We start from the raw sequence: 20,905 nt of genomic DNA on the forward strand, positions 1-20,905 counted from the left end.
AGAAGCTATACACCTTGTTAAGAGGTTGGTGGAACTATACAGAGAGAGAAAGAAGGATTTGCATATGGTATTTATTGACCTAGAGAAAGCTTATGACAAGGTTCCTAGAGAAGTCCTCTGGAGATGCTTGGAGGCAAAGGTATGTTGGTTCCTTATGTTATGGCAATTAAGGACATGTACGATGGGGCTAAGACTCGGGTTAGGACAGTAGGAGGGGACTCTGAGCCTTTTCTGGTTAAAATGGGATTACAGCAAGGCTCTGCGCTCAGTCCGTTATTATTCGCCTTGGTGATGGATGCGATATCGAACCATATTCAAGGGGAGGTTCCATGGTGCATGCTATTTGCCGATGACATAGTTCTGATTGATGAGTCACGAGCCGTTGTTAACGAGAGATTGGACGTTTGGGGTCAGACTCTTGAGTCTAAGGGTTTCAAGCTAAGCAGAACAAAGACGGAATACCTCGAGTGTAAGTTCAGCGCTGGGCCGGGGGAAGTGGGCGTGGATGTGAGGCTTGAGTCCCAGGTTATCCCAAGTAGAGGCAGCTTCAAGTACCTTGGTTTAGTTATCCACGGGGGAGGGGATATCGATGAGGATGTCGCACACCGTATTGGTGTAGGATGGATGAAGTAGAGGTTGGCATCTGGAGTCTTGTGTGACAAGAAAGTGCCAACGATACTCAAAGGTAAGTTCTATAAATCGATCGTTAGACCGGCCATGATGTATAGGGCTGAGTGTTGGCCTGTTAAGAACTCACATATCCAAAAGATGAAAGTAGCAGAAATGAGGATGTTGAGGTGGATATGCGGGCACACTCGGATGGATAAGATTAGGAATGATGACATTCGGGAGAAGGTGCACGTAGCTCCTATTGATGACAAGATGCGGGAAGCGAGGCTCAGATGGTTCAGGCATGTACAGAGGAGAAGCCCAGATGCTCCAGTAAGGAGGTGTGAGCGGCTGATCGTGGAAGGCACGAGAAGAGGTAGAGGGCGACCTAAGAAGTATTGAGGAGAGCTGATCAGGCAGGATATGGCGAGGCTTCAGATTTCCGAGGACATGACACTTGATAGGAAGTTGTGGAGGTCGAGTATTATGGTTGTAGGCTAGGAGGTTGTTGGTCTTCCGTTACTTTGTACCTTTGTGAGCCTAGTTTCGGTGGGGTTTTGTCTAAGATAGCTAGGGGCAGTGTCGTGTCTTACTATGTTCTACTTTCGACGCAGGATCCATTTACTAGCCATCGTTTTTGCTTTGCATTTTTCTTCTACATTTTATGTTCCTTTTTCCCTCTGATCTCCGTGGTGAATCTAATATTCTCTCCTTTGGTCTTTGTACTAATCTTCAATATAGTAGCAAAATATAGTAACTAATTTACTTTCAATAAAAGTAGCAAAATAGGTTTGTAAGCTGGAATTTTCGGTATTAATTACTTGGTGGCTTGTAGTTGTTTCAATAATCACAAGGTCCGAAAAAGAATTTAATGATTTTTAGTTTTAAACTTAATTTATAAATTATATTTTTATATATATAAATTTATTCGGTATGATTTGATATTTTTTGGTTTAGTTTAATTTTATAAAATTAAAAACTTAACCTATTATTCGGCACGATTATAAAATAATATAAAAATTTATGATTTTATTGAAGAAACGTAATAATTAATTTAGTACGATACGATAAAGTCGGTTTAATCACTTTTTATATATCCAATGACACATATATTGCCTAAGATAAAGTATATCAGTCCGCTAGTGTTTCCCAACACCTAACTATTGGGTCCATCCCATGGCCTATGAAAGAAGATAAGTCTCTTTTGACTTTGATAGGTCAACTCACCCAAAGTAGAAAAGATTTGGGCAACAATTAATTGTTCTTTGAGTTTACATGTAGAAGCTGACTTTTGCATTAAATGTTAATGTCATTACGTACATAACTATAAATAGGTGCCTCTATTTTATTGGTTAAACAAACCAAACAGATATATAAAGTAAAAGAGAATTCACAAAGTAAGAAGAAAAATACTTTGTGAGGAACAATACTATAAAACATTTTAGCGATATTGTACTGAGATGATAAAATCAACATGGAGTTATTTCTTTTGAGTGTTAGTGTTCTTGGAGTATTTTATTCAGTACCATAAATTACAAAATTTTTGCTATAGTGAAATCAATTGCTCCTCTCCTGTCGTGGTTTTTGTCTTATTCAGAAGGATTTTCCGCATAAAAATCTCGTGTCCTTATTTCTCTTATTATTGCTGTTGGTTACTGTATTTAGTAATCAAAATTATTATTTTCCCAACAACTACTACTTATCATCTACGCATTTATTTTGGCAGCAGTCCTCAAGATGATTGGGTAGAAATAAGCCAACTGTGTTTATATTTGAAGGGCCAAACAAAAAGCCACGTAAACAACGACGACAAAACGCTATATAAAGAGAGGCCATGCAAATTAAACATAGTGTATTCATTCTACTACTACCAGAAACATTTGAGAATTCTTGAAAAACTTCCTCCTCGACACCTAAAAGCCTAGCAAAATCACTATTTGATTCTAAAAAATGGCCACTGTTGAGGAAATTCGTAGGGCACAACGGGCCGAGGGGCCGGCCACCGTGTTGGCCATTGGAACAGCCAATCCTCCCAACTGTTTTGATCAAAGCACTTGTCCTGACTATTTTTTTCGGGTCACTAACAGTGAGCACAAAACCGAGCTTAAGGAGAAGTTTAAGCGCATGTGTAAGATATTCCAATCTAGCTTTTGTTATTTTCAAAATATCAATAATTCCAAGTTTCGTTTTTGTTATGCAGTATACTTGAATACAACCATGAATTGAACACAACGTACATAAAATCTTGCTTAGCATCAGGTTATTTGAAGTCAATCACTTTCACATTTATTACTTATTATTTAATCTAAGATAAGATAAGATAAGAGTTTATCTATATTAAAACTTTGAGGCATCACATAAAAACTTCAATATTGGAATGTAATATTTTGGCTGGTTTTAGCCAGAGGCGACTCAATGGTGGTGGAGGCCTAAAGTCAAGTAGTATAAGAGATCTTAAACTTGTTTAATATTTTAGTATTCTGTTGAAGTTTATTCTTTTTGCTTTCGGAAAAGGGCCAAAACTGCCTCTAACCTATTCGTTTAAATTTAAAAATACCATCCGTCCACCTATTTTGTAAAAATTGTCCCCACCATTAAAAATCTGGCCTATTCATGCCCCTAACGTCAACTTTTCGGCCCACTCATACCCTAAAACCTAACAACCCTATTTTGATTAAGAAAAAAATTTATTATTTATTATGTGTTAATTTCCTATTGGCTTAAATTAAAACCTCACCCCATATCCACTTATTAGCCTACTCCGTCTTAGATTTTCACCCTTCAACACCCACGGATCTCCCTCTCCATCTCAGATTTTTCGGCCTTAATTTAATTTTTAAATTAACATTTTTTATTAAATCAATTTTCTGATTGAAATCAGGTACTCTTTGAAATTAATGCTTCATTGTAAGATTTTATGGTTTAATAAGTTATTTTTCTGCCAACGTTATATTTGTTGTGCCACCATGTAGCTTTTAAGAGTTAATTGAAATCATATGAGCAAATTAGCTTCACAATTTATTAGTGTTGATTTGGTTGGGAAATTGTAGGCGAAGATTAAGCTGGGGAAGATGAATAGGGAAAGGGACCAAATAATAAATTAATAAAAAGAAAAATATAAAATTTTAACAAATGAAACCTAAATAACGATTGGATCATGAGTCGGGTATGGAATCGAGTTTGAGGGACTAAAAAGAGTTTAACGGGTTGAAACGACTAAGATGGATCATTGTTGGGTTATATATAGATAAGATATGGGTTAGAATTAGATTTTTAATTTTGACCAATACATAATTGCCACGTCATATATAATAAAATAATTTTTTTGTTTCAGCAAATGTCCGTCTGAAATAAGGGCATGAAAGGGCCAGATTTTTAACGGCGAGGGAAATTTTTATAAAATAGGTGGACGAAGGGTATTTTTAAACTTAAGTGAATAGGTTAGGGGCAGTTTTGGCTCTTTTCCATTTTGCTTTTTGAGATACAATTTAATCTTGACGATGTAACCAATCCATTTAATCTTTGTTGAAACAGTATTAAACTTTGATAAGATTTTATTAAGTTTAATGTTGAATTTGTTTTCCACATGACCGTCAACATAACTCACTTTATACAATTTCCTCCCAAAGTAACAATCGTATGAAAATTTGTATTTACAAAATTGATAAACAATCAACTATAGCTCTTTACGATCTAATTAGCTTGAAGCATGCCTACAGAGACCTTGAAAGAAAATATCTTATAACGTTAGAGTTATAAATAAAATTTGTTCAAGTTTGAGTAAGAAGAACTAGAAAGTAACTGCAGATTTAATTGCCTTTTAGTTTCATTTAAATATTTATAACCAACTCCGGAAAAAAAACATAAAATATAAACTAATGTGATTAACGATTGGTGACAAGGTAGCAATAGGTGGTTGAAAATATTTCTTATCACTATTTAATAAAGTACAATAAATATTTAAATTACATATAAGAAGAGTAGCTTTTGGGGCTCCCAATTTTGTGAGGCCTAAAGCGGCCACTTTAATAGCCCGGGGTTAATCTGCCTCTGGTTTTAGCAACTCCTTCGCTCGTTCAAATGCTGCTACTCTTAATGTTGTGATTTATTTATTTATTAATGAATTTTCTGCTTTAACCAAAAAATAGTAATACGCGTTAAATTTCAACGCTTTAAGTACGTACCAAGGAGCAAGGAGCATGTTAATTGAACCATGCACCTTAGATATATGTTGGTTTACATTTTCCATTATGTTACGTTGCAGGTGACGGAACAATGATAAAAAGGAGGTACTTTCACTTAACAGAGGAAATCTTGGCAAAAAATCCTAATTTTTGTGAATACAAAGCACCTTCTTTTAATGCTAGGCAAGAGATAGCAATTGTTGAAGTGCCAAAACTTGGCCAAAAAGCCGCAGAAAAAGCCATCAAAGAATGGGGTCAGTCCAAATCCAAGATTACTCATTTAATCTTTTGCACCACTAGTGGTGTGGATACTCCTGGGGCCGACTACCAACTCACTAAACTTCTTGAACTTGACCCTTTAGTCAAGCGATACATGATGTACCAACAAGGCTGTTTTGGTGGTGGCGCTGCTCTACGATTAGCCAAAGACTTAGCCGAGAATAACAAAGGTGCTCGAGTCCTTGTTGTTTGCTCAGAATTAATCAGTTTGCTCGGCTTCCATGCCCCATGTGAAACCGAGTTCGAAGTTTTGGTTGGGCAAACTCTCTTTGGTGATGGGGCATCAGCTGTCATTGTCGGTTCAGATCCAATTGTAACTATGGAAACGCCTTTGTTTGAGCTTGTATTCGCGACTCAAACTCTTCTCCCGGATAGTGGACATGCAATTACTGGTAATCTCAATGAGGCTGGGTTGATAGCTGAAATACATAAGGATACTCCAACGCTAATATCAAAAAACATTGAGAAGATTCTAGTGGGAGTATTCCAGCCTTTGGGTATTTCAGATTGGAACTCCATTTTTTGGGTATCTCATGCAGGTGGACGCGCAATTTTGGATCAAATTGAATTAAAATTGGGTCTAAAGCCTGAAAAACTCAAGGCCACAAGGCATGTGCTAAGCGAATACGGGAACATGAGCAGTGCCTATGTTTTGTTTGTTTTGGACGAGATGAGGAAAGCCTCTATTAAGGAAGGAATGAGTACCACCGGTGAAGGACTTGAGTGGGGCGTCCTTTTGGGTTTTGGGCCTGGGCTAACCATTGAGGCGGTCGTCCTCCGCAGTGTTTCTGTTTAGGTTGATTCAGGCTTGGATTGTTCTTTAGAAATATGACACAATATAGTCGCTCTTAAAATAATAACCGAAAATATATTTATTTTTTGAATATTTGTATATATATATACACATTCTGATGTTATATAAAAAAAATTATATAAATTTTATACACTTTTTCGTCTACCAAATGTAAATAGTTTATGGGACGAGCTAAAGTGAATATCCCTTGTTCCTTTGCTTTAAATTTCTTTTGCTTGCTATTATGTATTTGTCTCTTTAATGATGCCTATAACATAAATGAAACCAAGAGCTAACTGTATTTCCTTCTTCCCTCTATCTTTTGAAAGAAATTGAGTATTAATTAGCCTGATTTACTATTGCTATTTAAAATTACTCATTAATTCAAAATTAATTGAAATTTTACCGTTTTGTCATGCTAAAATAAAATATGGACAAATATACCCTTACTTAAAATCTGGAAAAATCCAGCATAATATGCTGGCGTACAAATTATTTACTTATGAAATTCGAGCATAATGTGCTGGAATTCAAAATATGTTGAAATTCAATATAATATTCTGGAGCTTTATACGCAGGGGTTTATAATATAATTAACGTAATTATCATTTTCAAACTTGTAATTTTTTGTTAAGTTTTATATTGTAATGTAATGCAAACAATACTTTTGAATAATATTTATGTTAGTTTAAAAAGTCTCACAAATACGAGAAACACGCGCAATGCGGATATGCTAAAATCGGTAAATAAAGTTCAAGTGCCATATCAAGGATTTCAGTTACCTCATACCATTTAGTCAACATGTCACAGATGGTGCAGGGACATTGTTGAGGATTATTATCCATCTTACATACTGTGCGTATTATGGTGCTAAAAAATAGCCCATCGATTCTGCAAAATTTTAAAAAATAAAATAATTTGGCATTTCCTGACACATATGGTCTACAAAAAATTTGTACCAACAAAGTTGTATTGGTCAAAATCTGAGTACCCCGACCAGGCTGCCCACGACCCTCATTTTAGCAGTTGGGTAATGAAAGTCAATAGAGTCCACTTCATTTCTCCTCCACAATATTCGACAAATCGAAAAGAGCAACGCCTGCAATCACGACCAGAACGCATCGCTGGCCCGAGTGCGTCAAGTCACGCTGAGAGTGAAGAGGATTTCAATTATATATATATATATATATATATATATATATATATAAGCTTTCAAGGAGGAGGGCTTCTCCATTTTTTCCCACAGAAGGAAAATAAGAACAAAGCGTCATTCTTGTATCTTGTACAGAAAAAAGCAATTGTGATATTCTTTCCTTAGGGACTGAGGAAGAAAGCAATATTGAATCTTAATGAGATTGTCGATATTTTTGTCATCCCCTACACATTTATTATTATGAAATCTCTTGGTCTGGAATCAATTAAGTTTGACTACGATTTACCCTTTTATCTTTGATTGATTTGTCCAAAAAGAGTCTAACATCTTTTGAGTCAAATAATTTAGCGTCGTCTGTGGGGATTTCCAAGTGAAAACTCCTAGTTTTTCCCAGATCAAAGCCGAGAAACACAATCATTCACCAAGAGAAGCACGAAAGGAGAATCTAACTCACGCGAGACATGGGAATAGCGCGTTGAGGGAAGGAGAAACAAATGAATTCACGAAACCTGCAATTCCTCGCCCCATCTGCTGCGAATATCTTGAACAAGGCAAACGATGCTACAATCCAACTCTCCCCTACCGGACCACCGGACGGGAGCGAAGAACATCTCACCCTCACCTCCCACACTTCGTCAAAGTAAGCACATAAGATCCGTGTGGACAAATATAGGCAAGGACACCTAGATTGAAGAATGAAAATCACTTTGATGCAGCCAAAGCCCTCCCTGCCGGTAGCATCTCCGAGCTGAATGGCCGGAGTCAGACAGGAAAAGTATAATGTATGCATATCGCGAGCCTATGCGAAATATTGACGCCTCGTGTCCACCAGTGTTGGACCATCTGATGCAAGCAATACCAAACAAACTGGGACTTCCACGGAAGATGCCCGACCCTCCATGAACTAGAAAGGTTCGACCTCGCTCGAACGTCGACAGGCTTTTATTTCGATAAGTTCGAAATAACACCCTTTAAGGACAAGGGCCTTCGCCATCATAGAAAAAGGAAAGGTTCGACCTCGCTTGAACGTCAACGGTTGTTATTCCGATAAGTTCGAAATAATACCCTTTAAGGCTAAGGGCCTTCGCCATCAAACGAAAGAAGGGGTTCGACCTCGCTCGAATGTCGACGGACTGTTATTTTGATAAGTTCGAAATAACACCCTTTAAGGCCAAGGGACTTCGCCATCAAAGAAAATGGAAAGGTTCGACCTCGCTCAAACGTCGACGGGCCGTTATTTCGATGAGTTCGAAATAACACCCTTTAAGGCCAAGGGCCTTTGCCATCAAAGAAAAAGAAAAGGTTCGACCTCGCTCGAACGTTGATAGGCTGTTATTCCGACAAGTTCGAAATAACACCCTTTAAGGATAAGGGCCTTCACTATCAAACGAAAGAAGGGGTTCGACCTCGCTCGAACGTCGACAGGTTGTTATTTCGAAAAGTTCGAAATAACACCCTTTAAGGCCAAAGGCCTTCGCAATCAAAGAAAAAGGAAAGGTTCGACATCGCTCGAACGTCGACGGGCTGTTATTCCGATATGTTCGAAATAACACCCTTTAAGGCTAAGAGCCTTCGCTATCAAACGAAAGAAGGGGTTCGACCTCGCTCGAACGTTGATAGGCTGTTATTTCGATAAGTTCGAAATAACACCCTTTAAGGCCAAGGGCCTTCGCCATCAAAGAAAAAGGAAAGGTTCGACCTCGCTCGAACGTCGATAGGCTGTTATTCCGATAAGTTTGAAATAACACCCTTTAATGCCAATGGCCTTCACCATCAAATGAAAGAAGGGATTCTGTCACGCCCTAAAAACCGAGCAACGCAACCGGCGCTCAACCGAGTAAACCCGACTGAGCAAGCCTATTAGGATTCATTCTACCCAAACTAGTTCATGAATAAAGAGGGAATGTTATCCCATATTATCAAAACGCTAAGCAATCTTCCATTAGCAACTTTCATTTCATTTCCGTTAATGAATTCATTCATAATTTACAAAATATTGCAAGTTTAACGAAAAACAGCTTATCAAGTACCAACTTTTCTAATCTGGACTCCCAACATCAACCACCACCCACAAACAGTCTACCGAGCCTCTAAATACAATAGAAGAGTAATAGGGAAATGCCGGCAACAAGTATCCGGCTATACCTCAAAATGTGATGAGAAAATGAAAAAAAGATACATGACATGACCCCGGGATGGAGTGGGGCTCACCAAGACTGCTGGGAAGAGAGTACCGCTATCACTGGCCGATGCCACCCACTGTAGAACCACCTGTATCATTAAATGATATAGCGCCCCCAGCAAAAGGGACGTTAGCGCTGTCGAATAGCACTAGTATGTAAGGCTAAAAGTCCTATTTCAGAATAGAATAACCATACAAGCAAAGAAACCACAAAATAGTAAGTCAAAATCAACAATATACTAGCATCCAATTTGAAACATGTAAGTCTTCTAGTTTACGAAAATAATATATATAATTTTTGGTTGGGAGATCATTAGCACCGATATTTCCACCGCCTTTGTTAGAACGGAGTCCGATCACACCCGATCAGCTAGGCCATCTCCCCACGGACAATGTGGTTTGACATTATGATGCGAAAGAAAGTTGTCACAAGAGTAGTACCACCATGTACGCAACATGGAGTCAAATCTCCACCCAATCAGCTAGGCCGCCTTCCCACATATGCCGTGTAGGTTGGCTTTTTCTCTCCAATTCACATATATTAGTTTCATCCCACTTTGGGGGAATAATCACAATCTTAACAATATTTCAATTACATTCCAAATCACACTCCACCCCTACACCGGCACGTGTAGTTTCAGGTGTGGGCCTTATGACCCACCCTTCTTCGGTCTTGCTAATGATACTCCCCAAAATATTTTTTTTAGTTTAATTGCACACAAAGATAACACATATATAAAAAGGTATTCATCCTAGAATCTTTCACATTGTACAATTCTTTATTAGAATATTCAACCATCCACATTAATAATATTCTCTTGGCTCTTTGGGACTTTCACAAGATTCGTTATTTATGGCATGTTGGCCGCATTCAATATTCCATACTTTCACTTCTTTTAATTTCAAAGATCATCACCAATTACCAATGTACAAAGTATTCCAGAAATCATATACCTCAAGTTCATTAGCAATGGAAACTTTAAACACAAAAGGTTTCCTTCCCAAAGACTGGGGCATACCAACCAGCAATAGATACACACATCAAAATCATAAACAAGCAATACACCAATTATTCTTGAATTACTCTTTCCCAATGACAACAATGTACAATTTCAAAACCGGAGTATGTAAGAACTCGAATCACAGTGAATACATTATAAGACAAAGAATTAGTTTAAACAACATCTTATTGGCAAGAATTGGGTACCAAAAGTTTTTAAGCAGTTCTGTTTTCGAAGTCATTTTAAAACAGTTGAGTCGAGGCTCATTTCATAATCTATTTCACATTTCCTCATTCAATTCATTTCCAAACATCTTTATAGTTTATCAACAAATAGGCACATTCAATCAAGGCATTTAGTATACATAAGAGTAACTAGGAGCATTAAACAGATCGAATTCTTCTCACCCGATTAGTATACTAACTTTCATTTAAAATGTGACTCAAGGCTATACAATTTTGGTAGACAAACCACACTCAAACTTACAAAACAATATGGAATTCACTTCCGAGAGAGAAACTTTAGCCTACATACCTCGATTGAGCTTTCCTTAAGTCCTACTATACTTCGAGACTCTCAGCAACGTCAATCTCTTAGGAAAATGACAAACCGAACCACAAATTAGAGAGGTTATCATAGTTCTAGCTCATTTGAGCATATTTTGAAATACTAAGTGGGCGTTGTGCTTTTAAAACTATTTGTGAAAGATCCTACCATCCCTCATCCCATCCTTAGCTCACAACCTCATCAAATACTTTAAGAACTCATGCATGCAAGATATCCACTCCCATCCTCATGGATTACCTTTCTAATGGTCTATCCTAGTTATATCTAGTAATTAAGAGGTTGGGTTATAGAACCTTACTTTTTAGGAAGAAGGCCGTAAAATTCTCTAAACGGCCCGTCCCGAATTCTAAATATTTTATTTTACCCATTTATTGAGGGCCCCGCAAAGTTGCATTTTTATTTGGCAAGGCTCATCTCATTTTTATTCAAGGATATCCTAAAGCGACTATGATTTTCTATTTATTTGTCTCTAAGAATAAAGAAAAATCTTAATCAATTAGCATTAAAAGTTCGGGCTTCAAGTTCAAGTCCGGGTCTAAACAAAAGGAAACACCTTCTAGTTTGAACCCGCTACCTAACTTAAAATCCGCCGCCTGCTATTGTAAATATTAACAAACCAGCTACCATTTCGATCCAGTTCAACTTTAGCTTTATTAGATGAATTGGACTATTGGAATTAACTATGTGTAATACAAAGCCATTTTTTGAACTCTTTTTACGACTTGTTGAAAAATGCATCAATGCTTAAAAACTGACATCAGGCTAACATTAATCACTAACATTTGAGAACTAACATTAGTTACTAACATTATTTACATTGCTATTTAAAATGATGTTATTTACTCAAGTGAACTCGCAATTTCAGAATTAGATCTATTAAACCAACATGCTGATTTCCATAAACTATTTGAACCTATTTTGTGGCATAAACTATTTGAAGCTATTTCACGACTACTGAAAAAGAATCAAATACAGTATATTTCATAACTAGTAATCACCAACTAAGATTAATTACAATTGATATTCACATGTTTGTAGAAATAGATTCAATCAGTCCAGTTTATGCATTCCGAAGTCATTCTAATACATACTATGAAATATCAAGTGAGCTACTGCCTATACATTAAATTAAACACAAAGAAACAGGGAAAATTCAGAAATCCCTTCCAACAACTCTTTACTTCCTTTCCATTAAATTTGGGAGCTTTAGAACGTGTACCTGGATAATGAAAATACAAGAAGATGAAGGAGCAGTCAGCAACAGTAATAACACAGCAATACAACAGCAACCCAACAACAACGATTCAAACCAAACTCGAAGCCCAGAAAGATTTGAAGAAAACCAAACAGGCTCGATAAAACAGCCCCAAAATAATACCAAAACTCAAGTTTGAACACAGGGACTGAAATGCAAGCAACCAGCTCTTCTTTTTAAGGTAACAATGACCTTTCCTCACTCTCCAAAATTAAAATGCTTGACGGCTTTTGAACTCTCTCTGAACTGATAAAAAAATGCTCTTAAGAATTCTCAAAATGTTGTCTAAGAACTCTTCAGACTCTCTTTCAATGCTTTTTAGAAAAATTCCCCAAAACTCTCAATACTCAGTTTTTGCATTCAAGTTTTTAATCCCCCTTTTACTCTTCTGCCCGTCCCCCTATTTATACCCAACACTGACCTTGCCATCTCTCAAGAGCACTTAAGCAGAATTTTTTAAACTAATTCTGCCCATGATCTCTTTTTCAATTCCACTAGAATATGTTTTGTTCCCTACTAAACTTCTTTTTATTTATTAATCCCACGCGGGTATGGGTAACCTATTTTTCTATTCAAATCCCTTAAACCTTGTGAAATGGTGCCCATGATCCCTTACACAGTCATCAACCCCCCACTACTGTTTTAAACTATTTCATTAGTTTAATGATACTTTAGTACCCTACTGTCAGGCCATTCACTTAAACTACTTTCAAATCTTTTCAATCCCAAAATACCCTCCTAAAGCCCCTGAAATTACTGTCTTACCCAATCGCTTTTACCTCATCAGCTATAACCAATCTCCTTAATCAGATAACTAAACTAATTCGTAATTAATCAGCAAACTACATCAGCTATAACCAATTTAATTCAATCCCCCTAGCAGTTCGAACTTCGAACTCAGATTAGATCAAATAGCAGACTGATGCAAAGCTGCTAAGATGCATATGTACATGGGATTAACTAACTGCATTCACAATTCTAAATCAAACTTAGGCAGAAGGAATGATCACTGTAAATGTACTGAATCGACAAACAAACTGAACTCATGTGCAAAATGATGAACAACAAAGAAAAGGGAACCAATCATCACATGAAGCAATTCGAACCAATACTCATAATTCTAAACTAGCCTTAAACACAAAATGTAGGGACCTTGAGGATATACTGAATGGAACCCTAAGGCTGAAAACAAAACAAACGACACCAACAACTTGACGAGAACTACTAAACTACAGACATGAACGGATTAATCGACGAAACTTATTCAATTGATTAAACAGGCTATAACATTTACCAGTTAACAACAAACTATCAGAAAAAACAGACTAACAAGTGATTCGAGTGGTATTGACAAAAACAGGGAACTTATAAACTAACAAATTACATGGCTAAATACATATATTCGACCCATGAACAAAAGCAGATTCGACCAAATAAAAGGTCTGATTGGAGAAGAAGAAGGAGCAATGAACAAAACTGGATTATAACTAAACTAAACACAATTAACCGTAACAAAAATAGAACAAGAAAGGAGAAAAAGGTACCTTAACAAAATAGAAACTAGACGAACCCAGGTCGAACCTTTGACTCAAACTTTTTGAGGTCGAACGGACCTTAATAGAGTGTTCTCAACGGAGAACACTTCGACTAAGGTCGATTAGACGCCCAAATTCCTTTAATTTCGGACAAACCCAAGTTTGGTCTTCATAGGGGTCTTGGTTCCATTTGGGGTTCGAATGGTTCTAGCAAGATTCGAATAACTCCGCTCTGATTCGAGCAAAACTAGTAGGGGACTTGGGATGAGGGTGGACTAGTGGTCAGAAGGTGTGAGTTTGGGAGGGTTTAGATTAGGCGCCGCCACCAGGGGATCTTGTGGCGGCGCTAGGGTTCTTGGCTCAAAATCGATATTCGAGCGGCTGGAACTAGATTTGAAGGAAGGGGAGGGTGGATTTGGAGAGAAGAGGTCAGGGAGGAGCTGTGGTGTGAAATTGGGGGTCATCGGACGAACTAGGGTTCCGGCCTTATTTTCGATCTAATGTTCGAAGCAAACAGCTGGGATTCGAGGGATAAGGGTTAGGGGTTCTGATTGGGGAGGTCGAGGGGAATCAGTAGTGTAAAGATGGGGTCGTTCGGACCAACGAAACTGCCGTGAGGCATTTTTCGGTGGGCGGAGCACGGTGGTAAGAGGCGGAGGATCTGTTTGGTCTCTGAAGCTCAGAGACGAAGAGGTGAGGGGGGTTGGCTTGGGGGAGGCGGTGTATGGTTTGGGAATATATAGTGGATGAAGGATTCGAACCAGTCTGTTAGACTAATTAAAATTAACGGACTGGATTAAACACTTAATAGAAACGACATCGTTTCTTTTAGGCGGGGGTTGGATCGGTTTGAATGTAAAGCAGGTCGGGCTAGACCGGGTGAGGATGGGGTGATCTGGACCGTTGGATCAAGTCGTATCAACGACTTGGATCTATTATCCAGATACGACATCATTTGGATATATCTGGGACCGGCCAGTTTGGGCCTGGATTGGGCGTGTGAGGTGTGTGAGAGTTTGGGCCTGATTGGTTCAAATAAGGGATGGCCCAGTCCGATTTCATTACTATTTTTGTTCTTACTTTCTTTTACTTCTTTAAACTAATTTTTTCAAAATTAAAAACCTAAAAATCCTAAATTAAATTATAAAATTGACAATTAACTTAAAATATTAGCTCTTAATAATAATTATCACACGAAATTAAACACCAATAAAGATAAAATCACACAATTTGGACATTAAATGCTAAAAATGCAAAGTACATATTTTTGTGATTTTTCCATTTTGTAAAACAAACTTGATTGTTTAATTAATTCCTAAATTGTAAAATTAAATCCTAAATGCACATGCAACACATATTTTTGTATTTTTCTTAATTAAAGTAGAAATAAACATGCACAGACAAAATACAAATAAATCACAAACAACACAAAACCATTTTATTTTGAATTTTTGGGAGTAGTTCTCATAGGGCAAAAATCACGTGCTCACAGCTGCCCCTCTTTGTACGGAAACACTAAGAGTTTCCGTGTAAAGATAAAGTGAGCGGATACGAGCGATTTTTGCCCGTTCAGCTACTCCGTGTGAAGCATTTTTTGAAATATTTGACCGAACCTCTACTTCAAAGGTTTCCTACATATCCCCGGCTAAAAGGGAATCAGGTCAATGTAGTTCGGGAAGTTTTGGTAGCTGGGATTACCACGGGACTGCAATTCTGTTGTTACTACTGCTGCATGCTGTTACTACTGTTTTCCGGCCTCCTTATTACACCGTGCTAAAAGAAAAACATGAAGCTAGACTAAACTAGGGATTGCATCATCTTATCTATCTTCAAACTTGCTCTTGTAGTCTTCTTCTGATTTCTGCAGCAGAATTTATGCTGGGGATATTTTGTTGTAACCCTCCGCTTTACTAACTTCTGACTTGAAATTGAGTGTAGTCCTCAGTTCTACAGGCGGGCTCCTTACTTCAAACTTGAAATTTATTCCTCTGTTCTACAGGCGGACTCCTGACTTCGTTTTGAAATGTACTCCTCTGTTCTACAAGCGGGCTCCTGACTCCAACTTGACTTTCAAAAGATAATACGGCCTCCATTCTCTAGGCGGGCTCCTGACTTCAACAGCAATTTAAAGATAATGCAGCCTCCATTCTCCAGGCGGGCTCCTGACTTCAACAACAACTATTTCTCCAGAATATAACACTTTCATTCTCCGGGCGGGCTCCTGAGCTCAACAATTTCTTAAAAACATAACACCTCCATTCTCCAGGCGGGCTCCTGACTTCAACAATTTCTTACAAACATAACACCTCCATTCTCCGGGCGGGATCCTGACTTCAACAACTTCTTAAAAATATAACACTTCCATTCTCCAGGCAGGCTCCTGACTTCAACAACTTCCTAAAAATATAACAACCTCCATTCTCCAGGCAGGCTCCTGACTTCAACAACTTCTTAAAATGTAACACCTCCGTTCTCCAGGAGGGCTCCTGACTTCAACTACTTCTTAAAAATATAATACCTCCATTCTCCAGGCGGGCTCCTGACTTCAACAACTTCTTTAAATGTAACAGCTCCATTCTCCAGGCGGGATCCTGACTTCAACTACTTTTTAAAAATATACTACCTCCATTCTCCAGGCGGGCTCCTGACTTCAACAACTTCTTAAAATGTAACACCTCCGTTCTCCAGGCTCCTGACTTCAATTATGACTTAAAATATAACAACCTCCATTCTCCAGGCGGGTTCCTGACTTCAACAACTTCTTAAAACGTAACACCTCCGTTCTCCAGGTGGGCTCCTGACTTCAACTACTTCTTAAAAATATAATACCTCCATTCTCCAGGCAGGCTCCTGACTTCATCAACGACCTAAAAATACGTTTTATCGTCGTTGTTCCTTCCTGCCTCCTGAACCATTTTCCTTCTAACTTGAATCATCTTCTTTCAGAACTGCTTCCCTCAAAACTGGTGTTTCATTCCTCTGAAAACTACTGGGGATAACACCGGTGTTTTATTCAAAAATATGTTATTTTCCTCCTTCAAAGACTACTTCCCCTAAAGCTGGTTCTTTCCTTCCACTGGAACTACTTCCCTTAAGACTTGTGTTATCTTCCTTCCGAAACTGCTTCCTTTAAAACTTGTTTGGCCTTCTTCCGAAAACTACTGGGGATACCATTTCTCCCCAAACTTGTGTTATCTTGATTCTTCCCCAAGTGGGTACCGGACTTCCAGAAAATTTTCAAAATGAAAGAAAATTTTCTGACCCAGTTTGACAATCTTTCTTGTGGCACATCTTTCTATCATCAATAACATTTCATGTCCCTGCTTCAAATCAAAGAAAAATTTTGTTAGTTTAAAACATGGTGAATGGTCGTGCCACTCCTGCTGGGGATGGTTTTCTCTTTCTCCTTTCCCAGCTTTGTGTTCCATTACACTACCAAAGCTTGCTGGGGATAAGATTATTTGTTGGGGATGATATTCCTGCTGGCTGTCATATTCCTGCTGGGGATGGTTTTCCCCCTCTTCTTTCCCTGCTCCGTGTTGTCAACGATTCTTTATTCACCAATTGTTGCTTCCCAATTTTCTCCATACTCTACCCGAAATCCTAGACCAATCCATCATTTGGTCTTGCAACGAACGTCTTTCTCGTTCCATTGCATTATCTTTGGCCCGTCCTATCCACATTGTGTTTTTGCACCATCTTGGCAATTGGTAATAAGCTCTGAAAATTCTTTTCAAAACAAACTGCTGGGGAGATAAAATCTTTAAAAAAAATATAAAAAAATGATGAATTCAAGAAAATAAGAGAAGAATAGTTTTCTGAAAAATGTTGGGGAGAAGAAAAAGAAAAGATCTTATCTGAATGGTACAACCGATCCCAATGATCACGTCGTGCATTTTGGATTAACCAACTCAGTCTATTTATATCAATCAATCTTTCTGATGGCCTTACTTTGTTGGGTATATGTAAGCGCCCAATTCTTTTGTCGACTCAACATCTTTGCACTGCTTGATGCCTCGATGGATCCTTTCCGTCAATCTTATCTTGTTTGCCTCTTTTGACCCCTTGTCGCCTCATAGTGCCCTTCGAGGGGTTTTCACTAATAAGACTCTCTCATTTCCCTCAACTCTCATCGCCTTATGGTGCCTGTGAAGGTTTTCACCGATAAGACTCTCTCGTTTTATTTCTCTCAACTTCCGTCGCCTTATGGTGCCTGTGGAGGTTTTCACCGATAAGACTTTCTCATTTTATTTTATTTTTTCAGCTGGGGATTGGAGTGTTACCGATATGACTCTCTCTGCTGGGGATTCTTTCGGCTATTAATTCATTTCCAGCTTATGATCCTCTTCTCTGCTGGGGATCAGAGTGTTATTCCCGACTTCCATTTGCATGACTTGGCACTTCTCGGATACTGATCGGGAGGTCTTTTTTGGATATCAATATGAGTTTTTGTGTATGGCTAAAAGAAAAGGGGTATCAAAAGGTTCAAAATAATTTTGATGGGTAAAACATTACAACTCTTGGAATCAAACTTCCTTCCCAAAATTACAAACACAACTTCTGCCCCAGTTTCTTGCTTGGGGATTTTTATTTTTGTTACACTATGACCAAAACGTGAGGCACCTACATATCCTTTTTGAGGAATCAGGTCAAACGTAGTTCCCAATTCCTTTGTTTTTCTTGTGACTTTTCTTTTGTCTTTATCATTATTTTTCTTTTCTCCCTTTTTTATTTTCATTACTGATTCCAAAAGAGGGGTATGATAGAATAAATAAGGCTCAAAAGGGGAAGCAAAGGTTGAAGTGTTTGGATGGAAGAACAAATTGCCTCAGTCATTTCATTCTCCGATACCATGCCAAATGCAAACAAACAATAATTACAATTAAAAGAAATCATACATAATATCTCTTAACTGCGTCAGAATTGATAGCCATGTCGATGCATTTTCCTTCGACATCTGTTAAACATAAAGCACCATAGGACAACACTCTGGTTACAATGAATGGCCCTTGATAATTCGGGGCGAACTTGCCTTTTGCCTTAGTCTGATGTGGAAGGATGCGTTTCATCACTTGCTGGCCCACTTCAAACTTCCGGGGACGCACCTTTTTGTTGTACGCTCTTGCCATTCTCCTTTGATATAACTGGCCATGACACACAGCTGCCAATCTTTTTTCATCAATCAAGTTCAACTGCTCCAGACAAGTTTTGACCCACTAATCATCATCAATTTCAGCTTCAGTGACAATCCGAAGGGACGGGATTTCAACTTCCGCCGGTATTACTGCTTCAGTTCCATATACCAAAAAATAAGGAGTTGCCCCTACTTAAGTACAGACAGTAGTGCGATAACCCAACAATGCAAATGGTAATTTTTCATGCCATTGCCTCGAACATTCTACCATCTTCCGAAGTATCTTCTTTATGTTTTTGTTGGCTGCCTCAACTGCTCCATTCGGCTTGGGACGATATGAGGTGGAATTGCGGTGTGTAATCTTAAATTGTTGGCATACATCTTTCATCAAATTGTTGTTAAGATTAGCACCGTTATCTGTGATGATCACCTTCGGGATTTCAAATTGGCAGATGATATGTGAGTGAACAAAATCGACCACTGCTTTCTTGGTCACAGTTTTGAAAGTTTTAGCTTCAACCCACTTAGTGAAATAATCGATGGTCACCAGAATGAACCTATGACCGTTGGTAGCTGCCAGCTCAATAGGTCCAATGACATCCATGCCCCAGGCAACAAATGGCCATGGTGCTGACATCGTATGCAATTCTGTCGGCAGAGAATGAATCAGATCTCCGTGTATCTGACACTAATGGCATTTCCTCATGAAACTTATACAATCATGCTTCATAGTGAGCCAATAGTACCCTGCTCAAAGAATCTTCTTCGCCAATACATATTCGCTCATATATGGCCCATAAACTCCAGCATGTACCTTTGTCATAACTATCGTGGCTTGACTAGCATCTATACATCTCAGCAATCCCAAATCTGGTGTTCTTTTGTACAACACTCCTGCACTGAGGAAAAATCCATTTGCCAATCGCCGAATGGCTCTCTTTTGATCTCCTGTGGCCTGCTCCGGGTATATCCCCATCCTGAGGTATTCCTTGACATCATAGAACCATGGTTCTCCATCTGGTTCTTCCTCTAACATGTTGCAATAAGCATGCTGATCACGAACCTGAATATGCAATGGGTCAACATGAATTTTGTCTGGGTGGTGCAACATTGATGCTAAGGTGGACAAAGCATCGGCAACCTCATTATGAACTCTTGGGATGTGTCTGAATTCCACCGATCGAAATCGCTTGCTCAGATCGTGCAAACATTGTTGATATGGTATGAGCTTCAAATCCCTTATTTTCCATTCACCCTGAATCTGGTGCACCAGGAGGTCCGAGTCTCCCAAGACCAAGACGTCCTGGACATCCATGTCTGTAGCTAGCCGTAGACCCAAAATGCATGCCTCATACTCAGCCATGTTGTTGGTACAATAGAAATGCAGTTGAGCTATAACAGGATAATGATGTCCTGTTTCAAAATAAGTACCGCTCCTATTCCAACTCCCTTCGCATTTGCGGCTCCATCGAAAAAAAACTTCCATACTGGTTCCTTGGTCATTTCCAACTCATCTATATGCATCACTTCTTCGTCAGGAAAATACGTTCTCAAGGGCTCGTATTCTTTATCAACAGGATTCTCAGCCAAGTGATCAGCCAATGCTTGGCCTTCATGGACGTCCTCGTCACATAGACGATGTCGAATTCTGTGAGTAATATTTTCCATTTCGCCAATCTCTCTGTGGGTATAGGCTTCTGGAAAATATACTTCAGTGGATCCAAGCGTAAAATGAGATAAGTAGTATATGATGACAGATAATGCTTCAATTTCTGGGCCACCCAAGTTAGGGCGCAACATGTCTTCTCGAGTTGAGTGTACTTAACCTCATAGCCTGTAAACTTCTTGCTGAGATAATAGATGGCTTGCTCCTTCCATCCTGTAATGTCGTGTTGCCCCAGTACGCAGCCAAACGAATTCTCCAGGACCGTTAGACAAAGAATTAACGGTCTTCCCTGCTCTGGTGGAACCAACACAAGTGATATCCTTTAATTCGGTCAAATGCTTCCTGACATTATGCCGTCCATTCTACCGCAGCATCTTTCTTCAGTAGTCAAAAAATGTGTTCACAAGTTGCTGTGAGTTGAGCAATAAACCTGCTGATATAATTCAACCTACCCAACAGACTCATTACTTCTGTCTTGTTCTTCGGCGGTGGCAAATCTTGGATGGATTTGATCTTTGACGGGTCCAACTCAATGCCTCGCTGACTG

At 38.6% G+C, this 20,905-nt stretch overlaps 1 protein-coding gene across 1 annotated transcript; it reads left to right on the forward strand.

The window, feature by feature from the left end:
- Nucleotides 1–2,484: 2,484 nt before the first annotated feature.
- On the forward strand, nt 2,485–5,932 carry LOC107832236 (chalcone synthase G). The gene is made up of 2 exons (XM_016660053.2): nt 2,485–2,737; nt 4,874–5,932. Exons 1-2 carry the CDS (start codon nt 2,560–2,562, stop codon nt 5,866–5,868), a joined length of 1,173 nt encoding a protein of 390 aa, XP_016515539.1. The 5' UTR covers nt 2,485–2,559; the 3' UTR covers nt 5,869–5,932.
- The last annotated feature ends 14,973 nt before the right edge of the window (nt 5,933–20,905 follow it).

This window comes from Nicotiana tabacum, chromosome 20 (genome assembly GCF_000715075.1).
Source record: "Nicotiana tabacum cultivar K326 chromosome 20, ASM71507v2, whole genome shotgun sequence".
Taxonomy (NCBI): domain Eukaryota; kingdom Viridiplantae; phylum Streptophyta; class Magnoliopsida; order Solanales; family Solanaceae; genus Nicotiana; species Nicotiana tabacum.

Excerpts from the sequence above, each read along its gene's own strand:
- LOC107832236 (XM_016660053.2), top strand. The coding sequence starts at position 2,560 with ATGGCCACTGTTGAGGAAATTCGTAGGGCACAACGGGCCGAGGGGCCG. Across the intron at positions 2,738-4,873 it reads GGAGAAGTTTAAGCGCATGT|GTGACGGAACAATGATAAAA; the intron begins GTAAGATATTCC and ends GTTACGTTGCAG.